Source organism: Paroedura picta, chromosome 3, assembly GCF_049243985.1.
Source record: "Paroedura picta isolate Pp20150507F chromosome 3, Ppicta_v3.0, whole genome shotgun sequence".
Taxonomy (NCBI): Eukaryota; Metazoa; Chordata; class Lepidosauria; order Squamata; family Gekkonidae; genus Paroedura; species Paroedura picta.
The window spans coordinates 89,644,295-89,667,433 of record NC_135371.1 but is presented as its reverse complement, the minus strand read 5'-3'; the positions used below and the strand labels follow the sequence as shown (position 1 = coordinate 89,667,433).

Here is a 23,139-nt window from a genome sequence, read left to right as displayed (position 1 = left end):
ACAGCTCCCGCCTTCTGTCACCAGCCGCTCTCCCCTTGCCTCACACGTGTCCCTGACTGTGCATCTGTGACTCTCCACCACTCCACCTGCACCACAGAACACCACAGCCCCTCTGTCAATGGCCTGGTGGCGCCTGAACCTACTGACCTGCCCGCATCTGCTGCACTCTCACACCGCGAACAAGACCCCAGCCCACCCAACACCACAGGACACAACCAGCCAAAAACCAAAACCCACCTGACCATCCCGCAAGCCACAGGCCATCACCATGTGCTGAGGCCGCGCCTCTCTCTGCGCCAAACACCAGTCCCAGCATGCCAGGGACGCTGTGGGACCTGGGGCGGGTACTGCGCAAACTGCTCTACCCGTGTCCCTGTGAGCTGCTGATCCTGCCCACTCAACCCTAACCCGTTCAGACCCATCTTCCCCTTGAGCCGAGCCTGCGTGACCCAGGCAGTGCAGAGCTCCCTGCCCAATGTTGTTTAGAGATACCCGCCCTACCTGCTCCATGTCCCTGCGGCTGCCTGCTCCACTATGAGCTCTGCCCACACTGCCGGAGATGCCTTTTTGGAATTAACTCTCAATTTGGAAAAGGCGTTTAAAGGATGTCTTTAACTGCCACCCCCCATTGGAAACATCCAACCCCCCCCCCAAATTCCATTTCTTTAACATCCCTAATAACAGCTATAACAATGGCAACAAAGAAAAATGGTGGCACTTTTTTGAGGGCCCATAGAATTGGACTCCCTGGTCCAATAATTTTTTAAAAATATCCCCCCAGTCACATGGATATCTTCAAATTGATTCCTCTTTAAACTCTATGAGGACCACTGACTATAATTGTTTCCATAGAGTAAAATGAAGCTGAAAAATTCAGGATTCCTGAAGAATCCTGGATCCAAATACCATACCAGTATTGGGATTCGGGAATATCAGGAAATACCAATAATTTTCAGATCCAACACTTCCAAACCTATAACATCCAGGGTTTTTTTCACACCCCTAAAAGTGTTTGTTTGCTTATTTATTTATTTTTAATTTTATATACCGCCTCTCTCAAATGTCTCACGGCAGTTCACAGAATTCGTAAGAACAATAAAATCCCATAAAACCTATTAAAATATAATTAAAACACAATATCAAGATGGTGGATAATAAATATACAACTCACACTTCTCCCCCCATCCAGCAAAGGTCTATTACTGTCTATCTGGGGGCGAGGGACTTAGTTGGTTTCAGCTAGAGGTCCACATCTGACAGCACCGGGAACAATATTGAAACAATGCTATTGTGGATAGAATTGCTCCCTATGGAACTCCACAGGAAGGGTCCTATACCAAAGACAACTGGTTCCCAGTAGCAACCTTTTGAGTCCAGTCCATGAGGAACAATTTGAACCAGTTCAGCTAGGACACCCTGATACCTACTTCTTCTTCCCAGTACCTCAACTAGATGGCATGATCTGCTGTATCAAAAGCTGTAGATAAATACAATGAGAGCAATAGAGAAGCATCTACATTAAGATTCCTGCAGATTGGCCATATATGCATTTCATAACCACAGCAATAACATATATCAGTGTTTGTTCTAGTTAAAGCTGTTCTGACCAAGCAGTAATATCAGGGCTCTCTCAGCCTCACCTACCTCACAGGGTGTCTGTTGTGGGGAGAGGAAATGGAAGACTGGCAGTCTTCAAGCAAAGGTTGGATACACACTTTTCTTGGATGCTTAGGGCTGATCCTGCAGGGGGTTGGACTAGATGGCCTGTATGGCCCCTTCCAACTCTATGATTCTATGATTCTATGATTCTAATATGAATGTAAGCCGCTTTGAGATTCCTTTGGGTAGAGAAAAGTGGCATATAAGAACCAACTCCTCCTCCTCTTCTGCTTTGCATAGGCAACATACTGCACAGCCAGGAATGGATACACATTTCCCCCTTTATTATTATTATTATTATTATTATTATTATTATTATTATTATTATTATTATTATTATTATTATTATTATTATTATTATTATTTAATTTTTAGACCGCCCTTCTCCCAATAGGTCTCAGGGCGGTTTACAACATAAATAGTTAAAACACAATAAAATCCCCATAAAAACCCCAATTAAAAGTTACATATAACATATAGCGGCAATGGTCACAATTCTGATCTTAGTTCAGCCTGGTGGAGAGAATAATGTTCAGAAGAGGGTGGCACCAATACAATACATCTAACCATGATCTCGATGTTAGAGATCTCAATATCTTTTGTACAGCACAAAGATTTGTGTTCTCACTTATCTTACAGCATGCCAAAGTTCTAGGTTCTCTACCTTTACTACCTGTCAGAAGTGGCAATTTTAGCAAGTGCAGTTTGTTATGTTGTTCTAAACCAGGTGTCAGCATTCAAATAACTATCTCAGCACCCAGTGGCTCATGCTTGAAAATCAACACAAAGAAGCCAGGTGTTCAGAGGGTCATGGGCTGGGATTCAGTCCATCAGCTGTGATAGGACAACCAAGAAAAAATACACAGGGAGGGTCAGCTGAAAACAAAGGCAGTCTTTCTATACACAGTTTTGAAAGCACCTACATTTACCAGGGATTTTGAACTCTCCCCCTCTATCCCTCATGAGATGAGAAATGAGCTTTGCATGGGGTTGCTGACCTCCAGGTAGTACCTGGAGATCTCCCACTATTACTATGAATTACGAGACAACCAAGATCAATTCTCCTGGAGCAAATGGTTGCTTCAGAGGATGGATTCGATGGCACCACTGGGGCCCCTCCCTTCTCCAAACTCTCTCCTCCCCAGCTTCCACCCTCAAAATCTCCAGGTATTTCCTAAGCCAGACCTGGCAACTCTATTTTTGCAACTGTTTTTTGTTTCATCTTTTCCTTCCTTTGCTTTGGGAAGTCTAAAGAAGTCAGTACTAGAAGGGCCTAGGAAATAGCCAGGCTCTTTGCTAGTCTGGGCATCTTGTTGAATATTTCTCATTTGATCACAGCAGCACTGCTGGAAAAGGAGATAATTTCCTCTTCCCCACCCTCCATTTTCCTAATCCACATCACTTTCACTCTGAACTTGCTATTAGCCTGAAGTGAGGGGGGGGGGGCACAATTGGCTGTATAGTGCTTGCAATTTTTCTCTTCCAGGACTGATAGCATATTGGGGCAGAAACCTATTTGAAGCAGGAATAGTCAAGTGAGGGAAAGGTTAACTAATGTCCCCTCCCACTGGTGCCACTGCTCTGACCAAATACCGAGCCTCCCTCCCTCCTCCAGTGGCTGCTTAAAAAGACAAGACAGGAGATCAGAAGACAATTCTCCAGCATGTTTCATCCCTGAATAGTACAGCATAAAGCTTGAGTGTATGGGGGGGGGGGGGGAGAGACCTTAGATTAACTGTTGTTGACAGCAGATGGCAGTATGCTAACAGTCTCCAAAAAATCATTTGATGCTTAAAACACAGGATCATCTAAATCGATATAAACTTGCAGTTTAAGTATAAATGCTTCACTTCCATTTTCTTTTCTTTGGTTTTAGAGTCAGAACTCAGGCTTCCTTTCTAGAGGTAAAGCTTGTGTAGATTTTTCAAGGGTCCAGAAAAGGCTGGATTTCTGCCTTAGAAAGTCGGGTGGGAGATTTCCTTCCACTTCTAGCAAAGAAAACATTTGGGCTCTGATGTTGTCTTCATATAGCAGGAGATTCTGGTGGAACATATATCAGCAGAAAGCTATGATTGTAGATTAAGAGTGAATTGATAGCATAGATGTCATAAGGCTTTTTGTCAGAAAACTCCAAAGAGCAGCATCAGATGATAATCTTATGTTTTGGACCTGATGGATGATTTGGAATATTTGAGTTTAACTGTATTTCTGAGCTCTCTACAGGGAGCAACCAAGGAAAGCTAACGTACTGCAATGTCCACCATCTTTGGGCCAGCTGAGATGACATAGGAAAAAATGCCAATCTGTGGCTGTAATAAAAGCCCACAACAAAGTAATATAGGATTGATAGGTCATGCCTGGCAACCAGTGAGAGCTCTGGGGGCAAGGGTTGGAGGGACCCAGCATTGTGTCACTCTGGTGTGCTGGAAGTGCTTCGGTAAAAACATACTTGGTAAATGAAGGCTGAATTGAAGGTTGCTCTCAGTCCCTCTCCACCACCAGCAAATGGATAAAATTAGCAACTGCCCATACTTCTTTTGACCAAGTGACAGGTTTGCTGGATCATGGAAATTTGGTTGATGTTGTTTACTTGGATTTTAATAAAGCTTTTGAAAAGGTTCCCCATGATGTTCTGATGGATAAATTGAAAAACTGCAATCTGGATTTTCAGATAGTTAGGTGGTTGGGAACTGGTTAGAGAACTGCACTCAAAGAGTTGTTGTCAATGGTGTTTCATCAGACTGGAGGGAGTTGAGTAGCGGGGTACCTCAAGGCTCGGTGCTCGGTCCGGTATTTTTTAACATATTTTTTAATGATTTAGATGAGGGGGGTAAAGGGACTACTCATCAAGTTTGCAGATGACACCAAATTGGGAGGACTGGCAAATATTCTGGAAGATAGAGACAAAGTTCAACAAGATCTGAACACAATGGAAAAATGGGCAAATGAGAACAAGATGCAATTTAATAAAGATAAGTGTAAAGTTCTGCATCTGGGTCAGAAAAATGAAAAGCATGCCTACTGGATGGGGGATATGCTTCTAGGTAACACTGTGTGTGAACGAGACCTCGGGATACTTGTGCACTGTAAACTAAACATGAGCAGTCAGTGTGATGCAGCGGTAAAAAAGGCAAATGCCATTTTGGGCTGTATCAACAGGGGCATCACATCAAAATCACAAGATGTCATAGTCCCATTCTATACGGGACTGGTCAGACCACACCTGGAGTACTGCGTGCAGTTCTGGAGGCTGCACTTCAAGAAGGACGTAGATAAAATTGAAACGGTACAGAGGAGAGCGACGAAGATGATCTGGGGCCAGGGGACCAAGCCCTATGAAGATAGGTTGAGGGACTTGGGAATGTTCAGCCTGGAGAAAAGGAGGTTGAGAGGGGACATGATAGCCCTCTTTAAGTATTTGAAAGGTTGTCATTTGGAGGAGGGCAAGATGCTGTTCCCATTGGCTGCAGAGGAAAGAACACACAGTAGTGGGTTTAAACTACAAGTACAACGATATAGGCTAGATATCAGGAAAAAAATTTTCACAGTCAGAGTAGTTCAGCAGTGGAATAGGCTGCCTAAGGAGGTGGTGAGCTCCCCCTCACTGGCAGTCTTCAAGCAAAGGCTGGATACACACTTTTCTTGGATGCTTTAGGATGCTTTGGGCTGATCCTGCTTTGAGCAGGGGGTTGGACTAGATGGCCTGTATTGCCCCTTCCAACTCTATGATTCTATGATTCTCCGTCAGATGCACCAGGCCTGATTCTGTGTGAAAGCAGGAATAAGCCCTGCGTGCAAACAAGCGGTGTTCCCAGCCTAATCCATCATGTGAAAGATGTCCAAGAAAGACTTTCTACATCATCTATTACCTGATCTCATTAATGAGAAATCTCAGGAACAGAACCTGGGACTTTTGGGATGCCAAGCAAATGCTCTGCAACAAACACTCTGGAAATGATCCACAGCCCCTCCCTATAAGGCTATGTGGGATATGTCCAAACTGCTGCAGCTGGAGCAATATATAACTGAAGATAGCATGCAGTGAAACTATAATACCTTTGTTAATGTCTCACAAGATTTATCTGGTAATGGATAACTATAGACAAAGAGTAAAAGAACTGGGCTCTTTGGTTACATACAGCAAGTTACCCAGTAATTCCCACCCACACTCTCAAATGTTTTGGATTGGTTTAGGAGCTGGAGCTTCATGTCTTACCAGGACTGCCCTCTGTGTTACAGCTGCCATCCTCCAGGTGGGGGCTGGAGATCTTCTGGAATTGCTACTTATCTCCAGATGGCACAGATTAGTTCCCTTGAAGAAGACGGCTGCTTTGAAGGGTGAACTGTATGGCATTATACCCTGCTTAGGTCCCTCCCCTTCTCCAAAGTTCACCATCTCCAGGCTCCATCTCCAAATCTCCAGCAATTTCTCAACCCAGAGTTGGCAAACACTGAGGGCCATTTCGCACGGCTTCAAAATAGCACAATGGTTGCTAATTGGAAACGCTACTAATTTGCCATAACCCACGACGTCGTAGACAATCTGCAACAATCCTGAAACCGACCCGCAAAAAGCGCTTCGTTGTAGCGCTTTCGGGGGAATCCAGAAAAGTGGATTCACCCTCCGGATAGCGATACACTCCTGCAACCAATCTGCAACAGTAGCGCTAAAGACCTGTGCGTTACCATTGTTGCTGGTTCTTCAAAGTCCCTCCCCCTGGCTCTCTCCTCCAAACTTCTGGCGAAGCGATCGCCATTTTTTTTTCTCCGAGCGAGCGGGGATAAACGCACCAGCGAGCCTCTTTCTGTTTAGAGGCTTCCCTGGCTTCAGTCCTTCACCTTTAGTCACTAAGCACAAACCACATAAAAGCCCGTTTGCTGAAATAAAGTCCCTTTATTTTTTACACATAAATTCAGCCGAAAATCGGGACCGTGAGAGGGGGGGGATTTTTTTTTTATCACTCGAGGCAGCGTGCAAACGATCATACAATCAAACGACAGCTCACGTTAGGCAGCTGGATGGGTCTCTCCGTAGCAACGAATCTACCTAGATTCGTTGCTATGGGTCGTTTTTTTTTTTTTAAAAACCTTTCTTAAAGGGAAAGGGGCTGTTTGGGAGCATGCTAACGGCTGCCCATTGGCTGCTTGACGGCCAGGGGTGGGACGAGCTTGGCAATAGCGCTTCCTTTCTAGCGATTTCTGCCGAGACCGGAAGCCTGTGGGAAACGCTAAAAAACGCAACTGATTCCACTACAAAGGCAGGTATGCATAACGACGAATTCCACTATTTTAAATGGCGATTTTTCATTTCGCAAACAATTTGCAACAAAGATCCCCGTGCGAAAAGGCCCTGTGTATACACACACACACACACACACACAAAGTCTCCCAGTATGGTAGACAAATAACCCTACCTACCTATGACATCTAAAAAATATTTTTATTTGTTTGTATTCCACCATTCCCAGCATACCTGGCACATGGCAGATCACAACAATAATATAAAAACAAGAACAATCTTTTAAAAACCCTCCTACTCCTCAACCTCCTTACACACTGACCGCAACTTACCCAGCCACCCCCACCTCACCCACCCCCAACCCTATGTCCAGGGAAATGGTAATGCAGCATACCAGAGAAGGGGCTAGATGTTCCTACTCTTTCTCCCGTTGGCCTCAACCAAAGGCCTGGCAGAAGAGCTCTGTCTGAAAAGCCCTATGGAACTTTGCTAGCTCCTGCAGGGCTCTCAGCTGTTCTGGGAGCTCATTCCACCAGAAAATGCCTTGGTCCTGATTGAGGCCAAGCAGACTTCGTGTGGCCCAGGGATCTCCAATCTATTTGCCATTGTGTGAGGCATAGGGAGTTAGACAGTCCCTCAGATACACAGAGCTTGGACTACATATGGTCTTTAAGGTCAAAAACAGTATCTTGAACCTGATCTGGTGCTCAACTGGCAACCAATGCAACTGCCTCAGCACAGGCTGAATATGAGCCCTCCATAATGTCCTAGCAGCTGTGCCTGGGCCACATAAGGCCTTAAACTAAAACTTTGAACTGGATCCATGGTGTATGTATGAGAAACCTGGCAGCTGCATTTTGTACCACCTGTAATTTCTAAAGCAGGGTCAAGGGTAAGCCCACGTAGAGTGAGTTACAGAAATCAATTCTGGAGGTGACTGTTGCAGGGAGTACAGTTTCCAGGTGTTCTAGGGCCAAGTAGGATGCTAGTAGCTTAGCTTGGCATAGATGGAAGAACAAGTAAATGGCTGGAGAGACATGGGAACTGACTTGCCTTTTTTCAACCTTGGCCTGGTAAATAAAAAAAACAGTAAGTTTTTTTTAAGTAAGTAAGTATAAAAGTAAGTATAAAAAACCTTGGTAAGTATAAAAAACCTTACTAAGGTAAAGACTGCTGTGCACAGAGAGACTTCTTCTTAGGGCTGCTGGCTTCCATGTGAGGCTCTCTACCCCACCTCCCTCACAGGGAGAAAGGAAGGGAAGGAAGGAGAAAGGAAGGGAAGGGAAGGTGATTGGAAATTGCTTAGAGACACCTGAGACCTGCTGGATCACTGTGGCCCATTCCCAGTTCTCTCAGACCTCTCACAGCCCCACATCTCTCACAGGTTGTCTATTGTGGGGAGATGAAGGGGAAAGGTGTTTGCAAACCGCTTTGAGACTCCTTTGGTTAGTAAACAAAAAATCCACTTCTTCTTCTAAGGAGCAACCATGAAAGAACCATGTGGGTACATAACATTTTATCAACACTGGGAAAAATGGAGACAGAAGTAGCAAGGTGGACACCTGTGTACTGTTACTATCCCATGTGTATTACGGCAGGGGGGCATTTCTGTGTCTGTGGCCTAATTCCCACAAGAAGGGAAATGACACAGAACTGGGAGGAATTGGTTGCCATGTAATCTTCCCCTAAGAAGAGTCTCCAGTCTGATTTTCCCTTCACATATCTGAAGACAAGGCTCTGGAAAGCTGATCAGTAACCACTATGCCACAATTCCCAAAGGTCAGTCCTCTCCCATACTCAATGAACATTCCACACCACAGGGTCTTGACACCCATATCTCCACACCCATGTCCTCATTTGTCACCACACCACCATAACCTCCCATACAACACACATTCAACCCTATGCCCTTACAGACTGGACACCTCCTCCCCCTCCTCTTCCTACTGCCAAGCTCTAGCGTCTGTTTTATTCCTGGATACAATGGACTTTGCCCCTAGTAAATGATATAAATGAAGATCTTTTTGACCCCCCTCAAGACAAAAGACATTGTTATATAAATGGCAGATTTGGGGTTTCATCTTCCCTTCCTTACCTTCTTTTTGGGGACAGAATTGGGAATTTTAAGGTTTTTTGCCGCATCTTATTGTCTCTTATCTGCTGTATTTTATGTCTGTGGTTTTAAGGGGCTTTTATTGGGGGGTTTATACAGATGCTTGTAACCCGCCATGAGCTGTTGGGAGTAGCGGGTAAAAAATCAATCAAACAAATAAATAAAAAAATAAATACCAATTGTGCTACCTTTGTGACCAGAGCATCCATCATTAATGAGGCATCAAAGATCACTACCAGGTTTCTGGCCATTTGTGCCACTGTAAGTTGCACCCTGTCCAGCATGGGAAGGTGCACTTCCTGATCTAGCCCCTTCTTTCCCAGCCAGAGGACTTCTATCCACTCCACTAATTTTTAATCCTACTTTCCCACAAAAAAATGGTTCCTAAAGCTTCTCACATAATTTTTTAAAAAATGAGAAAATGCATATAGATTAGTATGGAACAAAACTAATATAAAATTAATTAGGAGGTCCTATAGATATACCACAACCCCCTGTAGCAAACAGCAGATGGTCCCAGCTACCACTGTCTATGGTTGGAAGGAAATGATACACTGAAGTATATATCACATTATACACAGGGCTACACACGAAACTATCATTTACTGTATCAGATCCTTGGTCCATCAAAGTCAGAATTGTCTATTCAGAATGGCAGTGGCTGTCTAAGATCTCAAGCAGAGTTTTTTCACATCACCTACTGCCAGATCTCCTGACTGGAGATACCAGGGATTGAATCGGACCTTCTGCAATGTCGAGCAGCCACAGCCTCTCATAGAATTTTGCTAGCAGGTGTTATCCACTGAGTATACTATACAAGAGAGAATGGAGTAGAATCATACCCACTGCTCCTGCCTCTCATGTCCATTAGTTCAGTCAAATGTATGTACACTGTATGTACAAAGACATACACACAGGATCTTTATGCAATTGGAAAACGTGGCTGGGACTCACCGCAGCTGCTTATTGACGCAGCAGAAGGCCAGCTAGAGGCCGGACCCACGGTGCCTATATAGGTGCCACACGTGGGGTCCTGGCCTCTTTGCCCCAGATGCCACATGAGCAGCTTCCCACCCATCCACCTTATGTTGGTATGCAAATAGTCTTGTTACAGAGTTTGGGGTGGATGGGTCATGGTTAATAATTTGTCACAGCTGCAGGTGTGCATGTGATAGAGCCTGTTGGCAGGGAGTTCGGTGTGCAATCAGACTCCTTGGGGTTTGGGGCCTCCCATAAACAAGGGCAGATTACCTGGTGGGGAAGCCAGGGGCTCATTTTGCCAGGTGGCCTGAGGACAGCCAACTGAGGTTTGCACCCAGTTTGCTCCCCCACATAGGTCGCTTCCCTTAGCAGTGGAATCCAATAGGCAAGGGGATCTGCTTTCCCAGTGGGGAATGCTGTGGATCCCTAGGATGCCTCTGGACTCCAGGGGTTGTGGAGCATCCGCTGACTGCTAGGTCAGACTCCCTCTCCCATGCTGCACCAACCCTCCCGTGGGCAGGTAATAAAGCGCCCAACCCTAAATCCAATTAGTTTCTGTGGTGATTCTTTAGTGGCAAAATAAATAAATAAATTAGAAAGTGGGAGTCTTAGTAATGTTTTATCTTTATTGCATTATCTTCATTCTAAGTATTTCTCCTGGGGAACACAGACCCCCTCTTCTTCTTGAGCACCACCCCCAAACATATCATTGGTCTCTCAAGTTGCTTGTGTAGTATCAAGCCAACCCAGCATCCACAGGAAAACATTTATTCTCTGATTGCAGAAAGGATGGTAGATATGGAAAAGCTTGAAAAAAAACAAAGAATGTATTTCTCTTTACCATAAAATTAATAGATTTGGAAATGGAATGCCATAGCTATTTTCAGCAAACAGGGAACATACCGTGACTATTTCTGTCACCTGAGCCTATCACTGCACTGTTCCTTTAAGCTCTGTATGATGTCACTGTGTGCTTTGAAGGCACTCTGAGAGACACAGTGTGTGAGAGGTTTGAATCAAGTTGTTCCAGTTTTGAGGCTGGTCAAAGTGGTCAAAGAAACAAGCTGCCGCTTTGCAGTCACTCTAGGTCACTGTGGGATGTGGAAAAAAACAGCCTGACACAGAGAGAGAATCAGATTCTCTTCTGTTGCTTGCTTGCTTGCTGCTGAAGGAGCTGAAAGTGAGCTGCTCTGAGAATAAAATTGACCTGGACTGATTAAAAAATAATCATATGGGCAGCCTTCAGTTGGATGATTTTGTAGCTGGATGGGTAGGAGGTAAGTGACCCTTCTGGGATAGTTGCAAAGGCAGCAAAGAAGTGATGTAAAAGGGGAACATAGTAATTGGTCTGAACTGATGGCACCCAGTTTTTCACTTCATGTGAGTGCCTTAGGTAGTTTGTCCCATTAAGCTAAAAAGTGCTTCTGAATTAAGCTGCAGTTGCATCCCCTATCAGCTTGCTACAGCCGTACAGTCCATTGTATAGCAAAAGTACCGTAACTATTGATTTCTTCAGGAATCATTTCTTAATGAAAATGGCACAGGTTCTTGTAAATTTGCTCAGATGTCAACATAGCCACAATTTAATAAGATTTCCTAAATGAAATTAGAGGTGGAGAAGAAACCCAATGTTTAAAAAGGTGGGACCTACCCACTGGCCAATCAGAACGGATTCTTCATCCACACCCTTCATGAACTCTGGATCTGACTGAAAATAAAGATAAGAAAAATATGGATAAATGCCAGCATTTTCAACCTATTTTAAAATCTACACCTATGTAATGGCAAACAAACTGGGTCCCCCCTCCTATTCCCAATGCCTTTTTAAGAATCCCAATTACTATCAGTACAATCCTAAATGGAATAACCCCTCCTAAGCCTATTGCTTTCAGTGAAGTAACCTTTCTTCTCATTGTAGTGTATACCAAGTTTTTGCCACTGTTAGCATCTTTAGGGCTGAGGGTTGATTTATTGGGGGGGGGGGCAGGGGTTGGGGTGTTTTCACTGAAGCAAAATTTACACAAATCGTTATTTTAATTTGGTTAACTCTTATCTGAACTTCAGCACTTGTCTGGCTCTCAACATATGGATTAAACAAAGGAAGACTAAGGCAAATGAACTGTTTTTTTTTTAAGGAAGTACATTTTCTTGAAATTTGTTCATGTATATTTCATGAAGCAGAGCCACTCACCTACTTCTGAGGACTAAAAAGTGGAGATCTGTAAATAGATATTTTTTAAAGTAATTTTCAGCTGTGCACATCACCGACTGGAGATTTAAATTAAACCATCCCCTGCCCATTTTTAGCTGTTGAGGTTGTCCTCTTCCCTGCCGTGCCCTATTTTCCTTGTAATGAAGGGGGAGGCAAACACCTATCTGTTCTTTTCTTTTTTCTTCTTCCCAAGCTAACAGAAAAGCTTGGCCTGGAAAGAAGGCTCAATAGGCAAAATTTTGCCAGAGAGGAAGGATTATACTACTATAGCATAGTGTAGTGGTTAAAGAGCGATGGACTCTAATCTGGAGAAGTGAGTTTGATTCCTCACTCCTCCTCCACATGCAGCCAGCTGGGTGATCTTGGGCTAGTCATAGTTCTGCTAGAGCTGTTCTCATGGAGCACTCTCAGCCCCACCTACCTCATGGAGTGTCTGTTGTGGGGAGAGGAAGGAACGGTGTTTGTAAGCCACTTTGAGACTCCTTTGGGTAGGGAAAGTGGGGTATAACAAAGCAGCTCTTCTCCCCTTTCTACAGGGCCCTAGCATTAAAGGTGCTTTTAAAGATGCTGAAAAATCTGTGATCTCTTTCTCGCTGATTCTCAGGGATCCTGGATTAAAACTTCTCTAGTAAGCATAGCAATCAAATCCTGTGATATCCATCTGTCACCACTGAGCACACCTCCCTTTTATGAGGGAAAAATGAAAAATATACCTTGTATGTAAAAGTTACATAAATAAGAAATAATGTGCATGCTTCTGAATACCGTCCCAAGACTAGAAAAGTCTTTGCTCACACAGTTACATCACGTATTTATATTGTAAATTATTAATGCTCTTTCAGTTGATATGGCTTTGAATATTGCAGTGGGAGGAGAACAGGAAGGTTGAGTGGCTTTCTTATATCTGAAGAAGTGTGCTTGTACAAGAAATCTTATATCTTTTGCTGGGTTTGTGGATCAGCTGAGGACCGAACTTGAGGTCCAAGGCAGGATCTGTGCAGGCATGTAATTAACAAATGCACCACTAGATCCCAACTGCTGGATCCAATCAGTTCAAACTTGAAACTGACCTATAGTGTGCACCGGTGGGGAGATTGTTTTGTCGGCAATGTGTATATATGTTGGGTTTTCTCAGGGGGTTAGTTCAGTTCATTCTCAGTTTGTACCATGCTACAATCTCAATAAAAAGAGCTGTTTGTACACCCAGTGTCCTGGCTTCCTTTGAACCCTTGGATTTAACACTGATGATGAGGATGGGATTGCAATGCTTGGTACAGAAGTCTGGTAAGTGATCACCTTCTGAAATCACTGGTCTGGGGCCCTGCCTCCAAGGATGAACAATCAGCCAGCTGAAATCACCTTCTGTTTGGTGCCTGATCTCCAGGGAAAGGACCATCGGCTCCACTGAATATGCAGCCTGGTGAGCAGACACAGCAACCACAGAAACCATGGCCACCTTGGGCAAAAGAGAGATACTTGATCTTAGTGCTCCAGCCAGATAACAATCCTACAAGCAGTGCAACTGCCATTACCACATAACCAACGCCATGACCGATGGCAGCTGGAACAGTTTCATGTTCCGGAGCCTCTGTGGCCCTGCCACCTATGACCTTGTTCAATATTTGTTCGCACTGAACGATGTGGACACTGTGGACTTGGAAGAAATCCTTTGGTGTCTGACAGAGCACTTCAACCCCCAACCCAGAAAAATTGCCAGCTACCACACATTTTATTAATGTGCCTGTCAGAATAGAGAGACTACCCCTGGCTTCATTGCTCTTTTCTGCAACGTGGCTCATGACTGCTGATTCATGAACCTGGAAGAAATACTACAGGATCGCCTGATCTACATTCTTAGAGACGAGCACATGCAGCACCGTCTCTTTTTCAAGAAGGGTCTGACCTTCAAAGACACCTTGGAGGCAGCCACCGCTGCTGAGACTGCTGCTTGCAACGCACATGCCATCCAAGGCAACAACCCGCCCCAGCGCACACAAGCAACACACCATGAGTCTGCTGTCCACCATGAGGTTGTTACCACATCTGAGGAAGATGAGGCAGAAGTGGACCACACTATCACTCAACAGTGCCACCACCCAACATCCTCCTCATCTGGATCCTGTGCCAGGTGTGGGTCCCAGCATGCATGGAGCTCTTGCTCATGTCATGATACCTGCTTGTCATCAACCTGGCAAGGCAAGTCCCACTACAAGAAAAAACACCCTTCAACTGCACTGCATAAGCCTGCTGCCTCCAGCCATCAACATTGTGTGATTTCCAGCACCACTGCTGTCATCATCAACTCTACCCGGATTGTTCCCTAGAAGAAGACCCATCTGTTGGTAAACATCCTGGGGGCCCCTTGCACCATTGATATGGACACTGGGTCCTTGCTATCCATAATTTCTAGCAAAACCCTTAACAGACTTTGTCGAAGACCCCCTCTTCTGTGCCTTATAGTCAAGGACTTCCAATGTGGCCTCATCCCCATATGGGGTGTGGGAGACTTCCACATCTCCTTTAAGGGTTTTTCATACACCCTTCCTTTGTTTGTATTTGAAGGCAACTGCATCACTCTTTTTGGCCTAGACTGGATTGAGCCATTAGGGATCACCATCAGCTGTATCCATTGGCTCCAGGTTTCATGCTTAATTGTTTTTAACAACTTGCTGAGGCATTAAACTGGCCTACCAGTCTCCCTGGCCCTTGATCCCAAGCGGTGCCCATCCACCTCAAGGCCAGGCAAGTTCCCTTTCAACTATATCCCCACATCGACATGGAGCTTGACAACTCCTGGAACAAGGCATCCTAGAGCCAGTTTCAAATGTGTTCTCAGAGACCTCCATAATTACCCCCATCAAACCAAATGGGGATATTCACATCTGCATGGATTATAAGTGCATGGTCAATAAGGCATTACAATAGCACTCCTATCCGGTTCCTGTTATAAGTCCTTTTTTGGCATCTCTAACAGGAGGCAAGGTCTTGGCCAAACCTGATCTTGCCCAAGTTATCAGCTGCTTCCAGTTGATGCCTAAACAATTGTCACACACTGTGGCACATTCCAGGGCAAATGCCTAGGGGCTTTACGCACCGGGATCTTTGTTGCAAATTGGTCACTGAACGAAAAATCGCCATTTAAAATAGTGGAATTCGTCGTTATGCATACCTGCCTTTGTAGTGGAATCCAGTTGCGTTTTGTAGCGTTTCCCACAGCTTCCGGTCTCGGCAGAAAAGGAAGCGCTATTTCCAAGCTCGTCCCGCCCCTGGCCGTCAAGCAGCCAATGGGCAGCCATTAGCATGCTCCCAAACAGCCCCTTTCCCTTTAAGAAAGGTTTTTTTAAAAAAAACAACAGACCCATTGTAACGAATCTGTGTAGATTCGTTGCAATGGAGAGACCCATCCAGCTGCCTAATGTGAGCTGTCGTTTGATCGTATGATCGTTGCCACGCTGCCTCGAGTGATAAAAAAAAAATCCCCCCCCCTCTCACGGGCCCGATTTTCGGCTGAATTAATGTGTAAAAAATAAAGGGACTTTATTTCAGCAAACGGGCTTTTATGTGGTTTGTGCTTAGTGACTAAAGGTGAAGGACTGAAGCCAGGGAAGCCTCTAAACAGAAAGAGGCTCGCTGGTGCGTTTATCCCCGCTCGCTCGGAGAAAAAAAAATGGCGATCGCTTCGCCGGAAGTTTGGAGGACAGGCTCAGGAGGAGGGACTTTGAAGAAACCGCAACAATGTTAACGCACAGGTCTTTATCGCTAGTGTTGCAGATTGTTTGCAAGAGTGTATCGCTTTCCGGAGGGTGAATCCACTTTTTGGGATTCCCCTGAAAGCGCTACAACGAAGCGCTTTTTGCTGATCGGTTTCAGGAGTGTTGCAGATTGTCTACGACGTCGTGCGTTATGGCAAATCAATAGCGTTTCCAATTGGCAACCATTGTGCGATTTTGAAGCCGTGCAAAAAGCCCCCTACAATTCAGTGTGAGCATGGCACCAGGAATCTTCCCAAATCTCATGGAAGATTTCCTCAGGGGTGATACCCTATTTTGATGATGTTTTGCTTGTCTGAAGTTCTGAACTCAAGCTCACCAACCACCTCCAGGAAGTCCTGCACAATTTCAACACAGCTGGCCTCAAAAAAAAGCAGGGGAGATGCCATCTAGGCGCTCTGTCAGTCTAGTTCCTGGGATTCCTGTCTGATGCTGCTAGAGTCCACCACACCAAGGACAAGGTTCAGGCTATCCAAGATGTGATCTCACCCCAGTCCAAGCATGACCTACATGCTTGGGACTTTCTGGGACTTTTGAACTTTAATCAAACTTTCTTTCCCAACGAAGGCACAGTTGTGGTACCCGGCATCATCTCATCAACATGAAAATAACCTGGACCTGGGGTCCCGAACAGCAGTCTGCTTTTACTGCAGTCTGCTTTTTCTCATCACATCAAAAAGCACTTTGGTGCACTCTGATGAGTTGTTGTTCATTGTCCCTGCATGTGATGCCTCCCAACATAGGTACTATGTATTATGGACAGGATACAGTCCTTTTACTCATGGATCTTGTCCCTGGCCAAGGACAACTATGCACAAATCAACATAAATAAAAGCTGAAATAAAAAAATTCTATGGCTACTGGTTTACCGTCATCATGGGCCACAAGCTGCTGGTGGACCTCTTCACAATGGACCAGCAGACACCGCAGATCCTGTCACCTCCCATGATGCATTGGTCAATCTTCCCCCAAGGGTATGAGTTCCAGATTGAACACCACGCCAGAAAGTCCACTGGCCATACAGATACCTTCAGGCACATGCCGTTGCCCCAGGTCAATGCAGATCTAGCTCCCACTGCCAGCATCCTGCTTCTTGACTCACTGCCATGGCTGCCCCTGCATTCTGTGGACATTGCTGCCCACTCTGCCAAGGACCACCTCTTCTCTCACATTCTCAATTGGGTGTGGAGGGGGGTGGTCTAGTGGTAAGCAAGACTCTGATTTTGCCCCTTTCATGGCCTGGCACACCAAACTGTCAGCAGGCAGCATGTGATATATCATACGCTACTGCCAAGAGCCCTGTAGAACTGCTAATGGGCCAGAGACTTTGCACCCTATTGGACCGTTTGCATCCAGACTATGATGCCTGTCCCAGACCTGTGAGCTCATCCAACTGAATAGCCTGTGCTCTTCTATGGACATAGATGAATAACTGATTGTTTTCTGTTCTCTTTTGGACTGTGCCTCTATGATGACTGAAACTGTAGTGGAAGGCGACTCTGTAGATTGAAGGGAATGGATGTGAATATTATCCTTGCCTTCCCACTGATGGGCACAGCTGCTGCTAAATCAAACAAAAGTTCAGGGGCAACTTGAAGACTAACAACTTTTGTTTCTGTTTTATAACTGATCATTTGTTCAGACGAATGAAGAGAAAATCATTTTGGGAATTCTTATATGAAAAATTATTGGGCAGGGAAAGGAGTCAAGGCAGAGAGATATTTTGATGACAAGTTTGGTGAGAATCCCATCATAAATCTTTTAAGTGGTAATTATGTGTAATGCAATGGAATTAGTCTTTCCATGTGATGGATAAGAAAGGCCAGGGATTCCAGACTTTCTTGGTGTTAGGGTTGCCAGATCCCTCCCGGCAACTGGCAGGGGCTGGGGGAGACTTATCAGGAGAAAAAGGAAGGGCCAGACCATGTTGCCAGCATTGCACCAGAAGTGACATCATCACACTGCAACACTAATACTACACTCTAGTATTTGGGCAAAACTCTGGTAAAAATGGTTTCTACCATAAAGTTTTGGGTCCAAATATCCAAGCATTCCCTGGATGTCATTGGTGTGATGACATCACTTTCTGTGCTATGCTGGCAATATGGCCTGGGCTGCCTTCTTTCTCCTGGTAATTCACTTCGCTGATTTCTGAGTGCTGTGATTTCTTAGTTTTGGATTTGTTGATTCTCTGACACAGAGACCCATTCAGGTGTTCAATACAGATAGTAAAAGTGCATTGTTGGCACATTGTCATAATATTCAGTTGGATGATGTATTAATTGTATGCATTTATTTATTTACTTCCTGCTTTTCCCCCCAGTCTGCACTCAAAGCACCTTTTAGATCATTGTTCTCCCCCCCTCCATTTTCCCACAACAAGAGCCCTGTTAGGGAGGCCAGTCTGAAAGTCTGTGACAGGCAAGGTCACCCACTGAACTTCCATTGCAGGAGTGAGGATTCAAACCTGGGTTGCCCAGGGCCCAAGTCTGCCATTCCATCCACTATACCACACTGGCTTCCTTGCACTAACAGACAAATGGATGAGCCTAGGATGGTGTTGCTGATGTTATTCAGTATTGCACTAGTATTGCCTGAGTGTAAGACAGGCCAAAGTTGGCATCTCAGTCTGTGTCACGGTTTGAGTCTTTGTTGAGTGGTCCACCAACAGTTGGTGAGAAACTGTTTTAAGCTATGGGTCTGTCTGTAAAGGCGAAAAGGACTGCCAGCCAAAAACTGAAAGAGAAATATCCTTAATCAGGAGATGTCATAGGCCACTGATTGAAGTAGCTTAACTTGTGAGTCGTAGGTAGCAAGCAGTGTGGTTTTGATGTTACTCCCTTTGCACCTGTTTTGTATCAAGTTGAATCTAGGTACCATCTGCAACTTGCCAGGTGAAGGCACCTATTTTGCTAGCATGAAGGGACCTCACTGGCGTATGATGTTATGAAGTCCACCTTCCAAAGCAGCCATTTTCTCTAGGAAAACTGTTGCCTGAAGCTGAGCTATTTCCAGGGGATCCCCAGGTCCCACCTGAGGACTGGCATCCCTACTTGCATGTGGCAGCTTGGGGGAAGAGGAGGGAATTGTCATGATTGCTTCCATCTTCCAGAGTTAGATAGTATCTGTCATGCCATGTTAATGTGCATGCTCGGCAATCAGAAGCAAAAAAACTAGGACAAACCAGATGAGATGCAAGATATCAGTGATGTAGTTGGGTCTGAGCTTTTGTGATATCCTTAGTGTTCCATTAGAACAGCTATGGAGGAACTTTAGTTTCTGCCCCCTCTCACTTCCCTATTAGTCCTGGTGGTATGGAAATAGGCAACATCCCACTCACGTCTAAAGAAATCATGGCCTATTTTCAACCCCAAATAAGGCATATAGGCAAGCAAACCTAACCTCTGTCTACTCCAGTGCATTATCTTGCTGTGCTCGGTTTGGTTCAGCGGTTCTGTCCAGCTGAGCCTCTAGGATAAGAATACATCTGGGTGAACAAAGCTTCAATCTCTGGAGAGAAGGAAGCCTGGAGGTGGGTGAGGTTGAACACCCCACAGTTGCATTTCCCAGTATAATTTCAAACAGGCCCCTCAGGCGCATATGTATGTTAGATGAGAATGTGGTGATAGCTGAGGGAAAAACTTGAGGGGAAAACTCATGTCTTAGTTCTGCAGAATGACAGAGGGGCTGGGGACCTGCAAGTTGTGCTTTTGTTCCTAATTCTATCTTGGCCAATAGAGATGTTACATTATGTCCACTAAACATGATGACTTTCATTTATTATTTGTCTATTTTGGGTGCCCACCTCCTCTTTTTTTGGCAAGGAGGATCCTTTTAGGAGAGTTAAAGAATGAGAATTCCATCCAGTTTGGATGGAGAAGAAATGCATGAAATTACAACTGGAATCAATGAAATAAGTAATCTAACAAAAGGAATGCATTCAGGTGTTGGTCTGAAGCAGCAGAACAAAATTTGAGTGCTGTGGCACCTTTAAGACCAACCAGGGCTGATTCTGCATTTACATTGTTTATTCCATTGTGGATCCTGCTGAATTCAGATTGATTTGAACTCGGGTCTTCCTCTATCCCCTCCCCTATTGAAACAGAAAAGTGTTCTGCACGTGATTAGGGAAGGTCAGAAGGGGGGGGGAGCCAAGCACAGCAGGCACCTCTTTCTTTCTTTTCTTGAATGGGGGGGGAAGAGGATTGGAGACAGCAGAGGAAGGGGAATAAATCCAAGAAGCAAATCTCTGCTGAGAGAAGTTAGGGCTTCTTGAGCTTCTGCTGAGAGAACTTAGGGCTTCTCCTTTAAGGGAAGCCTTGCAACCTGGGAAGAGGAAGCCTTTGAACTGGCACCCTGGCCAATCAGGGCTTTTCTACAATGTTGGAGGCTCAGCAGCAAGTTATTTTAGGGAAAGCTGCATGCTTACTCATGCTGATCTTTCAAATATCAAGGGTTATATGCACTCCAGGATATCGCGGGAACAAGGTAGGGTCATTCTGGATCAATCATGCTTGTTGTAGAGGGGGAAATTAAATCACCCATAATCAAAATGGAAATTGTATTTGGTGTAGACAGCAGGGATTGAATCGACCTGGGATTAGAATAAAAACTCCGTGCAGATTTAGCCCACGTTTTATTCAAGGTAGAACCTTTTGTGTGCATGCATACTTGCTCAGATACAATCAAATGGGAATTACCAGTCTGTGCATATAGGTAGAGGGTGTGCAGTAAATCAACAGACAGCATGATGAAGATGTTTAGCAGTTTCAAGAACCAAGCAGGAATAACAATTTCATTTTATAAGGTTATCATTTGTATAGTCATAGTAAAAGAAATAAGTATCATAGTAAAGGAAATAAACATGTCAAGGAATGCATGTATATAAAGATGATATTGATAATAAATGAACACATTTATGACTGAAAGAAACAGAAATGCAAATCCTGATCTCCCTTTGCTGAAATGCAAATCCTGATCTCCCAATGACTTTCTGATGTTATCCCTTAAACTTCTTGGCAGCCTGGAACATTCAAATCTACAGCACTGTCTCCTCCCATATGGGAACTTCAGGCTGCTTGAGTTGTTGGACCAGGGTTTATTAATAGGCCATTCCTCCATTCAGGCCAGCCAGAACTGTTTCTCTGAAGGATTTCTGGATCCCCACTCCTCCTCTAGGGAACTGTCGCCAGAAGCCTGACAGGAACACCTCCCCAAAAGTGTGAGGGGGGCTTCAATCCTGCAGAGACTGCCGAGGCAGAGCTTTTCTGATGTGCTTTTGGCACAGGTTTCAGATCATCAGTCTGTGCCAGATTAGGTGGCTGTGCTGATGCTTCCTGATAGACATCTAGTGGCTATCTATAGTGGTAAATGAATGCTGTAAAGGTGTAATGTGACAGGGTAACCAAAGCTCATGTAGATGAGCTTTAGCATACAAGCACCATCAGCAGGGATTTATTAGCAGCAAATGCTTGCTGCAGGCTGCTTCTCGTATTACCAAGTTCAAGCCTATGCACAGTTAGTTCTAGTCAAAGTCTTCTGGAATCTATTGGTTTGGAGTGGTGTAACTATGGGCGGTATCGTACTATAACCCTTGTGCATTTCATGTACATATAGGAAATGTGGCTGGTTTGTTTGCCTTGTTTGTTTTTGGCATACCACATACTAACAATTGAATGTGTGAAGACGCCCTATAGGGGCACAAAGTTGATGGAGTTTCTCTCCCACGTGACTGTATAAAGAGGGAAAGAAAAGGAATGAAAGCAAATTATGTATCATATATTTATTTATTTTAAACCATAGAACAAAGTTTCTCAAATACATGGTCCACTGCCACATAAATTTAGATAGATTAAGAGACATTCCAAGGAAGAAACAATAATGACATTGTTTCTCCTTTTACCTGATATAAAGACTCAAAAGAGATTTGATTCCAAGTGCAGAACCACAATTTCCTTAAAACAGACAGCCATCACAGCAAGGAATGGAAATTGGTTGTACACATTTTGTTGTGACTTTCTCAGTGGATATGGAAAATTATTCTTTAATCAACAAACAAAAGGAAATACTTCTCCGCTCAGAGAGCAATTACATTGTAAAATTCACCACCAAGGGATGTAATGATGGCCACAAGTGCGTTGTTGTTGTTGTCAGCCATTCAGTCATGTCTGACTCTTGGCCTTCCCATGGCACAGCTGCTGCCACGATCTTGAATCCCTCACTGCCTCCCTCAGCCATGCAGTGTTCTGGCCGGTGTCCATCCTGATCGCGTCCAACCACTGCACTCTCTGCCAGCCTGGTTTCCTTTTTCCAGTGACCAATCCCAGCATAATAGCTTTCTCTACTGAGTTGGATTGCATGATATGGCCAAAGTAAGTCAGCCAGAGTTTCATGATAGATCAGGCTTTATGCGTTGTAGCATTTCCTTGTTTGTGTCTTTTGCCACCCATGGAACCAGCAGAAGCCTTCTCCAACACCAGAGTTCAAATGAATCAATTCTTCTCTTTAAAAGGGAGTTAAAGCAGATTAATGGAGGAGAGAGCCATCAGTGGTTATCAGACATTGAACCTCCATATGCAGGAGCAGGAAAAGGTGTTGGCTTCTATGACCTATTTGTTGGCCTTCGGAAGTGAATTGTTGACCAGTGTGTGATTACACGGACCACTAGGATGATTCAGGAGAGCTCCTATGTTCTAATGCAAAAAGTGAACCTCTGCTATGTAAAGAGATATGACTGCCCTCCTGATAAAATGGTTACAGAAATGAAAAAAAAATTATCTGTTGTCATCATACAGCAGAAACTGTTGTATGTATTGAGTAAGAATCTTGGCACACCCTTAAGTTCTGACTTTTCTTGTTGTTGTTTTTCTTTCATGTGTGTCTGTGTACTGGCTACTAAGGTACATTGCTGGAATTGTATGAAAACAGGGAACGAGGAACACTTTTCTCTGATAATAAAATGTAACATCACAAATGTAATTTTTCAGAGTGTGATGGAGGAGGTAATCTGACGGTGGAATAGATAGGTTTGATTTTAAATTTAATTATGAATTTTAGAATTTTAGAACTTATTTATTAAAGTTGTATATTTTAAACTTTGTAAACCACTCTGAGCCTCTAGGGAAGTATAGTGGTATAAATATAAAAATAAATACATTTTATAAGG

General features: G+C 44.3%; 1 protein-coding gene across 5 annotated transcripts in view; it reads left to right on the top strand.

Annotated features, from left to right (window-relative positions):
- Positions 1–10,997: 10,997 nt before the first annotated feature.
- The window catches only part of SLC25A48 (solute carrier family 25 member 48), a 51,680-nt gene continuing 39,538 nt past the window's right edge, over positions 10,998–23,139 (top strand). For all 5 annotated transcript variants that reach the window (XM_077326781.1, XM_077326780.1, XM_077326779.1 and 2 more), the window contains exon 1: positions 10,998–11,269. In XM_077326781.1, coding sequence (XP_077182896.1) covers positions 11,224–11,269 — 46 coding nt within the window. In that variant the 5' untranslated portion in view covers positions 10,998–11,223. The remainder of the gene's footprint in view (positions 11,270–23,139) is intronic.